General features: G+C 37.7%; 2 protein-coding genes across 2 annotated transcripts in view; both read left to right on the forward strand.

Annotated features, from left to right (window-relative positions):
- RAB2A (RAB2A, member RAS oncogene family) overlaps window positions 1-10946 on the forward strand; it is a 43044-nt gene extending 32098 nt beyond the window's left edge. The window contains exons 7-8 of the mRNA XM_021555658.4: window positions 7134-7202; window positions 9302-10946. Of these exons, the coding sequence (XP_021411333.1) occupies window positions 7134-7202; window positions 9302-9397 (165 nt within the window). The 3' untranslated portion in view covers window positions 9398-10946. The remainder of the gene's footprint in view (window positions 1-7133; window positions 7203-9301) is intronic.
- Window positions 10947-16394: 5448 nt separating this feature from the next.
- Window positions 16395-16421, forward strand: part of CHD7 (chromodomain helicase DNA binding protein 7) — a 145129-nt gene continuing 145102 nt past the window's right edge. Inside the window, exon 1 of the mRNA XM_085573853.1 lies at window positions 16395-16419. The gene's annotated coding sequence lies outside the window, so the exon portion shown is untranslated. The remainder of the gene's footprint in view (window positions 16420-16421) is intronic.

Consider the following 16421-nt stretch of genomic DNA (forward strand, 5'->3'; position numbering starts at 1 on the left):
AATCCTGATTTCCACCACTGTGGAATACATTAGTAAATCCATAGCTGGAGCAGTACACTGATGGTTTTGGTGCTTGGATCTTAAAACAGTTTAAAACTGTTCATTACATTCTTCAGGATTATGTCTCATTACCTATGTCTTGAATAGAAATGGATGATAAGGAGTGGAAAACATCCTGTTGGCTGTTTCTTTTGTGCAAGGCTGTTGGAGAGGTTTCTGCTCTGTTTGCATAAGAGGTAGTAGATGGCAGGGAGTGGGAAGTAGATCCTTCATAGTTGCTTTGGAGACTTCTAAGAATTTGCTGTGACCACAAGGTTAAATCATCAGATTTCATGTGGAATGGGATTGTGTAAAATGAGCTGCTGCGTCACTGAGAAGATAGAATGATTACTGGAGGGAGGTTAGGCACAGGCTTATAATATGACTGCAGTGCAAGGACAGTTAATGCTAGTCTCTTTAGCAGTATCATATTTATTTAAACAGGAGGTTGTTGATTTCCTTTTAGCCTCTGTCTAAAGCTGTAAAGGTAACCGACTATCAAAATATTACAGACTTTTTGTGCTTTTTTGTTCCCTAGGTGATTTCTAAGGTGATTGTAGTTAGCCCACAGCCACTGATGACAAAGTGTACACTGCTCTTTCTCGCAGTAGAATCTTGTTAACTTTTGAATTTTGGTTAACATATTTGCTCTACTGTGCTGAATTGTGATAATGCACTCTGAAATGCTGTTTGCAGACTTCAGTGTTGCTTATTTACTTTTTCTAAGAAAACACTGTGATGTGCATTGGGTACCTTTTCACATGTACACACATAAGGCTGGGGTCTGAACCCCAGGCAGGTTTGCATGTGTTTTAATCATTGCATCCATTACTTTCTGACCTCTCATTAAACCAACACATAAGAATTTTTTTTGTCTCATTTGCAAGAGACATTAATAATTTTATCACATTAGTTTTTTCATTGGTAGTTTAGCAGTAGTTATGTGACTATTAATTGTGCTCTTACCTGCAACCTGCAGTTCAGAATTTGCTGAGAGCTTACTACTTGGACAGGGCCAGAGTAGAATCACCAGCATGACCTCAGGGTGACCATGTAGTCTCTACAGCACATGATGCTTAACTCTTTGTTCCTGGCATATCAATGGTTTGAATCCATTTATGTGCACTGACTCTCAAGAAGTAAGGATACCTAGCTGTGTTTGGAAAGCTACAGTGCATTATTATCTCATTCAGACTGCTACTGTTAATAATGATTATGATGTGACCAATCCTAAGCCAGAAAGTTTTCTTTATGCTGGTCAGAGCAGTGCTAAACAACATCACTGTTCAGAAGCTGATCGCCCTTGAGTTGTGCCGGTGTATCACTGACTCCTGGTGTGGGAGCTGGTTTTAGTAAGTTGTTTCCCATATGGAGGGGTGCCTATGCCAAACTTAAGAGCATTGTTTGTGTTATTCCAAGCTGTCTGCACATAAATAATGAATTCATTCTTGCATTCTATTTAAGATTAAATCTGAATAGACTTATGGTTTTAACTGAGCAATGGAGCACTTCTGCTACATGGAGCTTGATGGTCATTCAGTGGTTCTGTTTCAATTGTAACTTAAATTTGTCTTTAGGCAGCTTCTTTCATATTTTTGCTTAAATGAATAACAAATATTTAAAACTCCTGTATCTTCAGAAGTGGCACAGATAAGAAAAAGGAGAAGCCCTTTTGTAATATTCTGAAGGGCAAAAATTAAAATCTCATGGAAAGATTAGCTTCTTAGGCATCTAAAGTTGAACTGATTTTTAGAGTTTTAGAGTGTTTTATTTCTCTTGCAACACTCCCTGAACACAACTAACAGCTGGAAACAAACAGTTGTTTGACATGGTAATACAGTAAGCAAGGATTTAGTTAATAAAACTTAAAAATCATAGGATGTTAATAATTTTCATAGCAAAGTAAAGTAACACACAAGAGGTAATCTGACTAGCACTTGCAAAAGAGCAGGATTTCTAGGTCATGAGTCTTTAAAAAAAAACAAGAAATACCCACCCAGAAGTAAGATTTATCTTAATTTGTATCAAAACCAGTATTCCTTCAAGTTACTGGAAATCAAAGTTCTGTGACCTTTCAGCTGTGCAAAGCTGTCATTTTAACCAGTTTCTCCCATGCGAAAATGGGGTTGAAGCTTGTGTCAGTTCAGCTAAGGAAGGGAGAAGGGTTTCATTTTTTCATTACAGCCATTAACTGTTTGTAATGAAGATACACAGTTTTTAAACTGCCTGTGGCAAATCTTTGGATTGTGCCCCAACTTCACAATAAGGAACACTGGCTCTGCTGTAGTTCTTTGGGCTTCTGGGCATCTCATGATATGATGAGAATACAAGGTGTCAGTTAACTGAATGTTTCAGTCTTTACAGAAGAGCATGAAATGTGTGATACTGCCTGCCTGACATATAGATTTCTGGAGAAGTGGATTCTTAGTTCTGGGGGGTTTATCTTCTTTTTTTACCACAAGTTTTCTGTCCTGTGTAACTGTTCACAACAGTTACAAGACTTATTAAGTCAGTTTGAACTCTAGTAATGTGTATCAGCTCAATAAGTTTGTCAGAAAGATTGTGCCTCCAATGGGAACGTAAATTGCTGTCAAGTTCTGGTTTGTGTCCTTGCACCTATACTTCAAATATAAGGTTACAAATGTGTTGGGGTGCTTTTTGGGGTGTGGGTTCATTTTTTAACACATTACTGTGCTTATAATTAGTCCCTTTGCATCCCTTTTAGTGTACTATGTTTCTTCCTGAAAGATCACTTAGCTGTAAAAGCATTAGCTTACTGTGGGTGCATTAAAGAGCTGCTCAGAGCTTTGGAATCTCACTTTATTAAGTGGCCGTCCAGTGCCACTTACACTTGGATGGTGAATGCTTTAGGCATAGATCCATTTGTTTTCTATGTTGTTACTGTTTCCATATGCACTCTTAAATAGTAATCTAACTATATCATATCTTACTGCTAAAAGATAAGATAGGAGATTGGAGAGGAGGAGGATAAAATTCTAGGAGTTGGCTGGGTCATGCTTTAGAATTTGTGATATATTTAGCCTTTAAGCATTCCTCGTGCAATTGTAAGAAACAATCCAGGAAATAATGCTTGCCCAATTTTTATTTCCACACATTAAATTTAATTTTAACATTGCCACCAGAGGGCAGCATGTTCCTTGAGCTGGCCCTGCTGAATGTGATCTCCTACCTCATTATAGGCAAAGATGAACTTGTAAAGGCTTGAGTTGTGAAAAGTATTGGTGATTCATTTCCAAGTTTTTTCCAAGTTATGTTCAGCTTCTAGCAAAGTCCTCAGATTGTTGTCCTGCCAATAGCTTTCTGAGAAAGTGACATTATTGGTATCTACAAGTAAAAACTAAATGTGGCTGCCCTACTATTCATGTTCTGGTGCCCCTAGCTTATATTACTCCTGCACACAGCTTCCATGAGACAGAGGTATCAGGAACTTACTTCCTTACCTGTTTCTTGTAGTGTTTTTACCAGTTACAGAATTGATTCTTCCTGGATTTGTCTCAAGGGTAGTAAAACTGTATTACTTGTTTATTTGTGTGATGATATGAATGTTGAAGTTGATTTGATTCTACATTCAGTGTTTATAGGATTAATTTACCTTAAATACACTATCTGTAGTGTTTGGTAGTTGCAGCTTTGGGTTGTTTCGGTAGGTTTTTGGGGTAAGCATTGTGAGATGTGACTTCTTGATTCTCATGTTGCGGTATGATCTAGGAAACTCCTTATACAAATAATCTAAAGTGACAATACACTGATATATTGTGATTTAAAAGCCTCTTTTGTTGGCTTTGCAGTAGGTGCAGGCATGACACAACAAGCAGATCACATCTTGCATGACTCACTTTCCCACTTGTACAGTAATGCACTTTTCCTTGAAGGGATATTGCTGTTATTTGGGAACCTAGTTAAAATGAGCACACAATTGAAAAACACTTTACATTAAAACAAATCATTGAATAACTTGTATAAAGCCTTTTTTTAATGCTGTGGTATAGTTATATTCAGTGGTCTCATGCAAAAAAGCATCAGTAAGTTAGCTTTAGAAAATGAACAGAGTTAAACATTAAATGTAAACATTTTCCTGAAGGTACATTGTTTTCTTGAATTTTCACAGAATGTAGTCAAGGATTTTTATATTTGGAAGTCTAACATACTGATTTTGCAAAAGTCTCTCACTTCGCTTTATGAGTAATAGAGGTATTGTGTACTAGGGCATTGCCATCTTTCAGGTGATTATGTATAAATGCAGGGTGAGTCTAGCACTGCCTCTCCTTGGAACGGTGAAGATGAACCTGGACCTGATTTGGGATGGAAAGGCATGAGTATTTTTGTCTAGTGTTTTAGTAGCAGCAGCATTATAGGAATGTACAGTGCAAGTGCAGTAGGCTTGGTAGGCAGCCAGCTGAGTCCTTGTGGGCTTGCTGGTGAGGTCTTGTGTGGAAGTGGCAAAACTGCACCTGGATCCAAGTTGGCGTGTGAGGTGCTACAGCTGTGTTCTTGCAGTCCCCTGCATGTGGTTTAATAAATCTAAACTGGATTTGAGGGGAAATTGTTCTGTCTTTCTGTATTTATGGCTCAGTTAATCTGAAAATAGGATAAACTGCCCATAAATAATTAAGAGTTTATAGTATACTGCATGTTCCAGATAAGAGTGAGAACATGCAGTATTAAAAGAGATTTTTGGAAGAAGTCAATTCTACCAAGTTCACCTTCTTGTCCTTGATAACTGGGGCACTAGCATGCAATGCCAAAATCTGATGAGATAGTCTTAAAGCAGGTAGACTGCTGTTTTAGTGATGTTCTCAGGTGATTGCGTCTGCTTACACTTTGAATCGTAAGTTAACTTAAGATACATGGATAGGAGAAACAAATGGAAGTATCAAGGGATTCAAGTCTCTTTTCAAGGCTGATTAGTAGCAATATTTTAGAATACATACAAAGAAGAGAACTAGGTAGACTTATTATGTGCTGTGTTCTTATAATTTGTTTTCAAATAGGAGTTATTTCTGTGGCCCAGTACAACCTGGCATTTTGCTACGCAAAGTACGAGTATGTGCTGTTTTAACAGCAAGTATGTTGTGCACCAGAGTCCCTGATGGGAATGGGGTAGTCAGATTATGACTTCAAGAGAACAGTAATAATAGAACTGAGATTAATGGAATATTTGGATTTTTCAGATCAACAGTTTCTTGGCCAATATGTTTAATATTCAAATGTACTGTACAAAGCGAAAGAGCATACTGAATTCAGTACAGTATAAGTGTAGTAACAGAATGAATTTTGTGTTTGTGCAGTGCTTTTTTCCAGTGCATTTTACTGTTTTTTTGTGAGGATAGATGCATTGCTACAATGACTGCTCTTGAGTGTAGTATCCAAAAGTTAATTTATTCTCAGTTGTATCAATTTGGAGTCTGTTAAAATTCTGGTTTGTTGCTCTAAAGTAATTTTCATAGATTTAATGTAATTCTCATGAAATTAATTCCAAGAGTCTTGGTGTACTAAGCCAGCATCTTCTAGAAGAGTTAGAAGTGCCAGTTGTTAAGTGCTTGTTTACATTAAGTTATCATAACACTTTTTTTAAGACTTCAAGTTCTGTTTAATGTCCCGCTGAAGTAGAAGTGAGGATCCTCACAGAATCCAGCTGTGTGAATTTTCAGAGTTGACTTAAACCTTTCAGTGGGCACATGTATGAGACCATTACAATAATTAGCATGTTATCAGGAACAAAGATAAGTTTGAATTTCTTTCCTTACATAGAAAACTTCAGTTTCTGAGGAATTTGAATCAATTCGTAGTTGGCTGAAAGCCAATTTTTCTTCTCAACTGTAACACGTGTTTGAAAAACGAACTCGCTTCCTAAGTGCCTTGTGAATCTGCAATGATTAATTCTTCTCATTATTTTGCTGCAAATTCTCATGACCCTCTGTGATGATTCGATCACCCACTTAGAGTTTATGCATATTCATATCTCTCTGCTCCTGCTGCAGTCGTTCAAGTCTCCTTCACTGGCTGTGGTGTGTGCTTGGTGCAGTAATTGAGCTGCAGTAGATTGATTACTCTGGGGAGCTGTAAGGCCTTTAAAGGTGAAAACATATCAGTCCTGTTAATTAGGAAACAAAGCTCTGGTGGCAAGTTCAGCAGTCAAATGCTTCCAGTGTAGAAATGAGGAAAGGTATGATTTGTTCCTCTCCATGAACCCTGTTTACTTTTTTATATTTGAATTAGATCTGTATTTGCTGTAATAGGATTGTGCAGAAGGTAACATGTCTTGTATGATTGCGTGGTGTTGGTATTTTAAAGCAAAAAGAACTGTATGTTTATTGTAATTACTAGCTGCTGTTAATCACCTCCTAAATTATACATTATTTTAGGCATTACTTGACCTGTAAAGCTAAGTGAGAGATGAAAATGGAATCATTGATTCTAAACTTTAACCAAAAACATCTATATCAGTCACTTGTTCAGACCTGAGTGTCAAAGTATTTTCTCTGAATTAAAACAATATATTTTTAGAAGTCATTACAAAACCTGGGGCCTCTTCTTTCTACTATTAAGACGTCTGTTGCCCATTGTGTGCAAGATTAGTTAAAGAGAATACGTTCTTAAAATTAGGTGAATATTAAATGATAGCGTAAGGTTTCAGCCAGCAGACAGCATCCTTACATCATCATTGTAAGTACCCTGTGGTTTTATGTTGCTAAGCACTCTAATCTAGAGTGGCCTATTACAAAGATATTAAGGGTAGGGGAAACCATCTGCCACACAATCTATCCATAAGGGTCAGAAATAAATAATTTAAAAGTAATTTATATATCTTAGAAACCACTTTTTCCCTGTAATTACTGGACAACAGATTGTAGAATACAGATGTTACGAAAATGCCACTGTTTTTGTAAACAGCGTGTGATCCATTGCTGCTTCAGGGTGGGTTATAGGATACTGTTGTCATACCTGTTTCTGCAGAGGTCAGGAAGGAAAGTCTCACTGAAGCAATTGCACATGAGATTGAATTCCAATTAGTGCATCGTACACCGAAGGATATATCATTCATTGTGTCTGTCTTTTTTCCTCTGTTTTAGGCATTTATTAACACTGCAAAGGAGATCTACGAGAAAATCCAGGAAGGAGTTTTTGACATTAATAATGAGGTAACTTTTAGTACTCTCTACTTTTTTAAAGTACAGAATTCACCTTCCCTAGAAGGCTGGACAGTAAAAGATTTGTCTTTTCCATTTGGCTGTAGAATTGTCTGCTATTGTGATAAAAATGGATTAAAATAAGTGACCCTATCCATCCATGAAGCATCGCAAAATAATATAAATCCCCAAAAGAGAAGAAAATCCACTTTCATCCACTTCTCCATATGGTGTCATCTGTTTTCAAAGATAATTTTCCACTATGTAAATGGAGGACCATGTTGATATGCCAGATGCACTCCATGAGCTGTCCAGTGTAGGGGAGGGGTTGCTTTGAGAGTTACATAAAAGACTTTTGAAATGTTCCTGGTTTAGGTGGCTGGATACTGTAGGGAATAAAAGATTAGCCATTTTGCTTATGCACATTACTGAAATTACAGATTATTAGGGCCTATGCCTTTGCTTGTTTAGGATGGGGGTGGAGAGCTGGAGGAAGGGGAACAAGAGCTAGAAAGATGTGTAATGTCTCTTGAATTTTGAAATTACTGTGCTGTTGAAAATCTTGCTTTGTAACACTAGCATTGTATAATCTCTCTGTTAACAGTCTCATAAAAATTTGACAATGTCAGGTGATCAGTCTTTCCTGAAAATCAAATTGGGTTTTTTATCCTATATGTCCCTGAATATTGTTTCTGAGGTGCTTAGTGAAACCACATGTGAAAATCTGCACCACCACTCTGTTCTGTCCGTGCTCTGTGGAGAGGTGTGTCCAGACTGTCAGTGTGATGCTTCTCTTAAACATGACCATCCTTTTAGGATTGTTCAGAGTAAAGAGGGAGTTGGCAGGACTCAAATTAAGTAACTATTTCTGCTCGGTATATTTCAACATGAGAAAATTGAGACTATTGAAAATATTACTCATGACTTCAGAGGAAAAAATCAGAAACTTCCGTAGTATGCAAAGTAACGCATCAGGAAACTTGTAGCTAAATAAGATGTGAATAGTAATCCTCTAAACTAATTCTGGGAAGTGTGTGTGCATGTTGGTGGAACACTTCTTAAATTCAGTTCACTGATGAAAAATTTAAGATCTACTTTCACATCTTTCCTGAAGAAAATGCAGTTGGTACTGCAATATAAATTGGAGAGCAGAGTGTCTGGAAAAGCATGCTTGTTGTATCTGTCGAGTTTCATATAGTAGCTGACTGCTTTACTGTGCCTTACCGAGCTTTGATTGCAATATGCTGTCAAGAGCCAACAGTCCGTGCTACTTATTTGGCTTTATGCCAAGTCTGGCTTCTTGATTCCTCAAGAAGTTGCTATCAGCCCAGAGGGGGCAAAACCAATGAGCCATAGGGCATGCTTTTTATTAAAGGGGAGTCAAAGAGCGAAAAGAAACCACATCAGCTGCTGTCAATACTAAGCGAGTGCCAGAAACCCGAAGGCTACCACTGCTGCAGAACAACTGCCAAGCACTATAAATCTGAGATTTGCTGTGACGCAAAGTTTCCTTAAGAGCTTAATTTCTGAAGCTACTGTATTACTTTTCTCAAAGTGCTGTATTTTTAGGTAAAATCCACTTGAGGGAGTGAGGGTTAAGATATAAGTGTGATTTTGATGAATGAAAGAGCTACGCTGTGTGTGGGTTCTTGGCAAGTAGCCATGTCTTTTGGGATCACAGAAATTATTGATGACACAGAACACTCGTATGCCCTTAGCCTCTACAGCTGATTCAACACAGAAAGAAATGCTGTCTAGAGAGGAAAAGTTTTATATTAAACTTGTGAAGATTTTGGCAAGAGGGAAGAGGTTATACATTCTTAGCAAATGTTGTGTATTTTTAAGCTATATGCCGAGTAGTATTCAAATACAATTCTTGCTCTGTTTTTTTAAGTAGGAGTTTAAGCTACAGAATGTAATATGGAGATAAAATTTAAATGAGAAGGAAGGCATCTTACTTTAAATAATATTTAATTGCTAAGAAAAATTAGAAACTTTGATGTATTTATTGCATACATTAAGAGAACTTGTTATATGATCTTCTAAATAGAAAAAGTAGCTTTTCAAGTATATTCTAAAATATTTATGCTGTGTATTAAACTTCATTTCAGGCAAATGGCATAAAAATTGGCCCTCAACATGCTGCCACCAACGCAACACTTGCAGGCAATCAGGGAGGACAGCAAGCTGGAGGAGGCTGCTGTTGAGCCTGTTTTTACTTTCTAGCTGCCTGGATGAGGCCTACTTACTTGTTTGTTCACCCTTCCTTCCCCCTGCCCCGCTCGCCTCCACTTCAATTCAACTAAGACATGAAACTTGTAAGTTGGTTTCCTGTTGCAGAAGACTTTATCCTTCAAATTCTTGTATAACTTTGAATAAATGGTTAATGTTCACTTAAAGACAGATTTTGGAAATTGTATTCATATCTATTTACATTTGATTTCTAGGTCAATTGATGTGATTATTTTTGTTAAATGTTGTCTTGTGCCCTTGACTACGAACTGAATTGTATTAAACACTACAAAGTCATCTGAGTATTTTAATCAGTTTGTGTAGTTAGGTTTCTCAGCTCCTGAGGTTACCTAATGTTTAATATTGTAGAGCTGTCCTCAAGTTTTTTGTCAATTTTCAAGGCTATGAAGAGAAGCAGAAGGACTCTTTTAATTCTGTATTTATCACTTTCTGTATATATAGTTTAATAACCTGCTTGGGTGTACTTGCCAAGCTAGAATTCTTTAATGCATTTGCATAAAATCTATACTACTTAGAGCTTGAAAACTACAAAAGCATTAATAGGAATTGCTTGGATGCTAAATTTTAAGCCTTTTTGACATTGTTAGCATGTTCATGCTCCCCTGTCATTATCCTGAAGTCCAAGAGAGATGCTTAATGTATATTACTAGAGGCTACATACGTGCTATCTATTTTAATGCCAAATGTTTGCTGTTTATCCACAATTTCCACAACACCTCTTCAGAAATGGATTAGCTGTTTGCCTTAACAAATACTGTAGGTGAAAACAGAGTATGGATGAAAAGTAGAGGAGGGTTGATAAATTTAAAATGGCGCATTTTAAAAACATTAATCTTCTCAACAGTTTTTTTTTCTTCTTGTTTGCCATTTGATTTCTAGGTATATTTTTCATGCAAGGACAGTTTTTCAACCTAAATGTATAGTGGTCGTGTAAAGTTTTCTTTTAGTGACAACTTGTAATCCTAAATATATGGTAAGCATCTTGTCTATTGTGAAGAGGGTGTGAAAATAAAATCTGCCAGTTTGGAAATCTTGATGAAAATCAAAACTACAAATGTTTTGTTACTTATTATGGTGATGGCTGGGGTGGGGGGGCATATTTTTCCTTAAATGAAAGGGTTGCAACACAGCAAAACAAAATCCTGTGTTTAAGTGTTTATTTGTTAAAATACAGAATGTTCATGTCATCTTTCATACATATGTGCAAACAACTGAATTTCCATCTCATCCTATTTAAATAATTGCAGACAAAAGGGTGATGCTAATGCTAGGCCATGCTTCATGTACTGGGGGAAATAAAGGGGTGGGGGCAGGCAATGACTGCAAAACTTTTGTGTTATTGGACCAATACTGACTGCAACACAACACTGGAGGAAAGGGATCCTTATGTCACCCATTCTAATTGTCAGAACTTGAACATCCAGAGTGAATAAATTTCAGCCTGACGGGTGTAACATAGCAGTGTTTCTGAGACTAAATAAAACTTGAAAAAATGGTGTGGAACCTTTTGTTGGTATTTTGGGGAAGGGGGAACCAGTATGGATTTATGTTAATTGCTGACTTCACTTCTTTTTTACGCACTTAGTAACATTTTCAGCAATGTAATATAATTACTTTCAAGTTTTAAATTAAGAGGTTACTCCATTTACGTTCTTTCAACTGTTACCTGTTGATTATACAAAGTTTGCATTTATAGCACATGCTTACTGTTTCAGTTGAAGTTTGAAAAATGTGTTGCATGACAGTAAAACCATAGGACTGAACTGCATGGATGACAAGGTAAAACGGGTGTGTCCTAACTAGCTGTTTACAAGAAGGAGTGAAGGAACAAGACTATTAGCTTGGATTAACTATTTGAAGTTTTTTTTCATTTGGCAGTATTGTAGAATTCAGTTGCTTGAGATGAGAGAAAAGTGTGCTCTTATACAGCAGCCTGAGCTTCATTGCAAAGGGGAATAAAGTTAGCCGTAAAAATGGTCCATTAAGGGAGCAGGGGAGAGATTTGTACCCGGCCCTGAGAAGAACAAAAGTTCATGCTGTTTTAAGTGGTGATGATTTGAAAAGTCTCATGATTTTTGACAGTCTCATCTTCTGAAAACATGGAAGTGGTATAGAATTGCCCAGGAATCCACGGCTACTATAGTAAAGAAATACCAGAGCTGCTTTTTGGGGGTGAGAGGGGCAGGGGGAATATGCTGTGACTTACTAAAGTCATGTCTGCAATCAGTTGCTGATCCTACTGGTTTGCTCCTGGCTCACATGCCAGTCTTAGACCGTACATTATGTTAAAACTGTGGTACTTTCAAAGAGTAGCTAGAACAAAACAAATTTCCATGCATTCTGGCTGGCTTTTTGTCACAAACTTTATACACATGTAAACCTTTTGTTGCTACAGTAATCTGTATTTTTGTAGGGTTTCTTTTTGAGAAGCTCTGATGCTATTTTATCCAACTAGAATTTGAAAATTTTATAGCGCAGAACTTAGCAGTTCTAAAACTTTTAGAACACTTCTTCTAAAACGTTTGCTTTAACAAGATGATTCTTTCACAGGTTTCAGTTTTATTTGTACATGAGTGACTGATAACTTGCTGAGATTTCGCATTTAATTCCAGTTGCTTTTGTTGGTTACATTTTCACAACCAAAGTACCAAAACTTTTAATTGTTTCCCAGAAACTTGTACAGCTGTTACATGTAATGTGAAACAATACCAAAAAAGTCATACTAAGGTGCAATTTTTCCCTTAATCCCAGTTTAGAATATGGTAGAAAGCATAGTTTAAAAAAAAAAAAAGCGAGGTTGGGGTGATAAGCCCTCTAAGCATGACTAAAAACTTGTCTTTCCCATTTCTACTAAAAATTAAATGCTCCAGAAATTTTGGCAGTCACTGAAGAAAGATTAACAACTCCCCCTCGATCTTAGGCCTGTGCATCTTTTTTGGCTTCAGTCATTCTGATTTACTGTTGTGCAGATCAGACTCAGCAGTGAGTTAAGGTAAAACAACTGCCAAAACACTTGCTGATAAGCTAAAGTAGCAAGTGTCTGAAATCCCTAGCAAGCAGTGAAAGCTCCATCCCCTGCTCCAGAGTTGTATCCTTTCTGCACTAAATGATGCACATTTAGACTGGGTAAGTTTTTTCTGCCTGAAGAGTTTACCTGTGACTATGTTAGACAACTAAATCTGTTCTTGGGAAGAAATTGAAATACCTTTTCAGGCTCAAAAATACAGATAAACTGAATCAGAACTAAAAAAACCAAACTAACTTAGAAATATCAGAAGACAATTTTGGGCATTGAATGATTTTTTTTGTTTTCAATTGGTCTTTCTTAAAGAGGGTACCCCAGTGTGCCTGTATTTTTCTCTTAGTTGTTACCAGCAGAGCATTGCTTTTTCAAGTGCTGAGGCCTGAGGTAGTGATTCCTCTTAACAAACTGCTCTTCTGATACTACTGAGTGTTCTACAATTTTCTTCTTGGGTTTTTTGGTCGATTTGTTTGTTTGGGGGGTTTTGGGGGGTTTTTTGGGTGTTTGTTTGGGTCTTTTTTGTTTGTTTGTTTGTTTTTTGTTCTAAATCAGATTTCTTCTATGTATTACCTCCTTTTTGTCTCTTCTGTTTTCATATTGTTTCTTTTAAACGAAATCCTGTGCACAAAATGCTGCTCTCTGCCTTTACATGCTTCACATCTGTAACTCCCACACTTAGAGGAATTTGCCCAGTATAGGGCATTTGTTTTAGAGGTGGAAGGGTGGGGCAGAGGGAGAGAGGGATATGTGTGCTAGCTGACTTCATGATATAAAATCATGAAGGAAGTGTTGCACAGGCTCTGTTACTTGTTACACCTACGGTGTGTACTGGTTTGCATGTGTGGGGGGATATAATTTGCCTAGTCCTCTTCCACTATTGCATGGGAGGAGATAGGGAAGACAGAGGAAGACTAACGGGTTTTATTTGGATATCTTTATACATTTGTTTGCTGAGATCATATGTATGATTTTTGTATACCTAATGTTCCTCCTCCTGGAATCTCTGGGTCCTCTTCTGCCACATTGCTGCAATGTAGTTTTAACAGTATGCAGTGGTGATTTATTGTAATACACTACTGAAATCTCCCATTTGTAAATAATCCAGGCTGCTGCTGTGTAAGTAGCTGATGAAATGTCTTTACTGGGTCTGCCGTGTATGAAAGAAACCACAACATTAGGCAATAAAAACTACTAACAGAATGTTACGAAACCAAGACCGTGACAAAAAAAGCAGCATGTTGTGGATCTATCATTTTTATTCTTGGGACAGATTTTATTATTTTTGGAACTATTACAAGACTTATGTTAAATATTGTGGATGATAAGAGGAAACAGACTCTTGGCAAACATGGAAAACCAATTACAGCATATTACCCTATTCCCCTTCCAATAAAGGAGGGGCAAAGCTAAAAGTTTATTCTTTGCCTAGCAGCTGGAGGGGGGGGTGGGGGGGGAAGAGTGTTGCTTGCTTTAGCATTGGCTTGAGGAAAGAGATTGTTGCTGTAGCAGTCTTACCGCAGGCAATCCAAGGTGGAGAAGGCAAACCCAGTGTGCTCCACAGTCAGTTACATCCCAGCCTGAAAAAGCACACTGTTATGAGAGTGCCGAGTAAAGAAACGGCTATTCTGTACCATCAGGTATACTGTTCAGTTAAAAAATATATTTTAAAATCTTTGTGCTGTGGTGGTAGGCATTTAACTCATATAAACTGGAACACATATCTGATATTTAGACATGGGATTTAACTGCAACATTCCATGGCTCTGTGACAGAGAGGTGAAATAAGGTATAGGAAAAACCTACTTCAGAGTTTGTTTAGAAGTCTGCACATCCGTTTGTATCTCTCTCCCAAATTACAGTTCTTGTAAAATTGTCCATGGCAGCATGAATGTAGACAAATCAATGCATCAGTATGTTTGTTGGAGTTCCCTCTCCCCACCCCTCCAGCATAGTTATAATTTTTAGAATTCCTTCATTAAAGAGTCAAAGATATAAATGTTTATATTGGGCAGACTCTGGTTGATGATTGGGTCTGTGGTACATTTGCTGTAAATTACAGCAGGATCTAATTAGCCTTTCTTAAGTGAAGCCCAGTTCCATTACTTTTCCTAGATTTAGACACAAAATACTTGGAGGCAAAATATCTTTTTTTATAAGAGTGTGAAGACTGTTCAAAAGAGATCAATGTACTGTGCTAACAATTGTCAATTTAATGTTGTCTGGGTTAAAGCAGTCAAGTAAATACTGCTTGTTCTGATTATGGCATGGGAAAACATTTTCAGACCCAGGAAATATCTGAAAGAATGTGACTGAAAAAACAGCTAAACAGCAAGGATACATGGGAAGACAGCAGTCCGTGGGCTTGCTTGCTGTCTCTCCAGATGAGGCAGTTTGAGGCATTGCCCAGCACCTGAGCACTGGCACCCACACCTGGGCCAGTGTTGCTACTTGAGGACTGGACCAGTTGTGAGGAAGGAACTTTTAAATATGGACATCGTTGACAGCTGCACATTTGACAGCACTAAGACTGGAGCTGAGGCAGTGTCCAGAATTTGTAGGACATGTATGGAATGAATGGTTGTTTTTTAGGAGGAGGGATGGGTACAGAGGAGATGGGCAAATTTATTTGTCAGCTGTTGGCTCAAAAAAAAACCCTGAATCAGTGTACAACACTTGTCTGTGATTGTTGTATACAAATGCAACAAAGCTTTGTCTTGAATGTAATTAGAAAGAGATTGTCTTTATGGGTTTTTTTAATCCCATTTTAATTTATGAGGATGACTAGACTTTGGGTTGCTGGTTCATGTCATATCTAAAGTACTTAAGATGGAGAGTATCAGAACACAAAAGAATTCATGTGTGTGGTATCCTTGAGAGTCAGTTCAGCCACTCCTAAGCAAAAGGTGACTGACTGACCTAAGCAAACTGGTCACCGATGAAGGTCTGTCAGCCGTCAGTGGGGCACAAAAATCAGTGGATGGTCTGTGCTGCTCCTCCTTACCCAGTGTTGTTCAACTTTTATCTCAGAAGTAAAACATTCCTGCACAGAAAGAAAAGCGCTTGTGGCCTCTCTCATAGTTACTGCTTTGAAGCAGAAATTAAGTTTGTGAATTCGTGTGCAATATTATAATTCTGTCTGGGAAATTTTTCTAAAAAGCCACATAACTCCAGAGAAAGAGGCATCCTCATGTGCAGGACTGACCACTGTGCATCATAAATTAAGTGCTTTGGCTTTTCTCTGGGTTCCTATCCAAGTCCAATTCTATTTTCTTTCCAGTTTACTTCTCTTCCTTTTTGTTCTACATTTTCTTTCCTTCTTGGAGTTGGGTGCCTGTTTAAAGGAAATTATTCAAGAAAGAAAAGCATATTTGCAGTTCCCTATTCTTCTGGAAGACCTGTATTAACTATCACTGGTAAAACAAAACACTTTCATCTACTTTGGATGAAGTTATGATTGGTTTTAACAATGTCACTATATAGATTTAGAGGCATGGTTGGTCACAGACCCACCTATTTAGCTGCTAAATCCTGGTTCCTGGATCATCTACCAGTAGTAGAAGGTTTCAGTAGGATCACAGAAGAAAAAATGCAGTTGCCTATTAGTCATATTTTTGGCCAAGTACCATCTGAATGGTGGGGGTTTGTTTGGTTTGGGCTTTGTTTTGGAGGTGTGTGGAAGTTCATTTTATCCTAGCTTTTAATTCAATTGCTATGCAAGATGAAAAGCAACTTTCCTTCAATGAGCTCTGAAATTCTGAAGTTGTGGGGTTGTTGCTCAACCAGTCGAAAAGAGGATCCATAAGAGGAGAAGCCTCTACTGAAACTGCTCCTTTGTGAGCCAAGACTTGGGCTTGCTTGCTGCAGGAAGGAGGAGCCGGCTCATTATCTGGGTGCTGGGAGCCAGTGTGTTGGAGTCTCCTCTTCCTGCTCCACAAGGACTGAGGCGTCTCTGAGGT

The sequence above is a fragment of the Lonchura striata genome, chromosome 2 (genome assembly GCF_050655825.1).
Source record: "Lonchura striata isolate lonStrDom1 chromosome 2, ASM5065582v1, whole genome shotgun sequence".
In the NCBI taxonomy this organism is placed as follows: domain Eukaryota; kingdom Metazoa; phylum Chordata; class Aves; order Passeriformes; family Estrildidae; genus Lonchura; species Lonchura striata.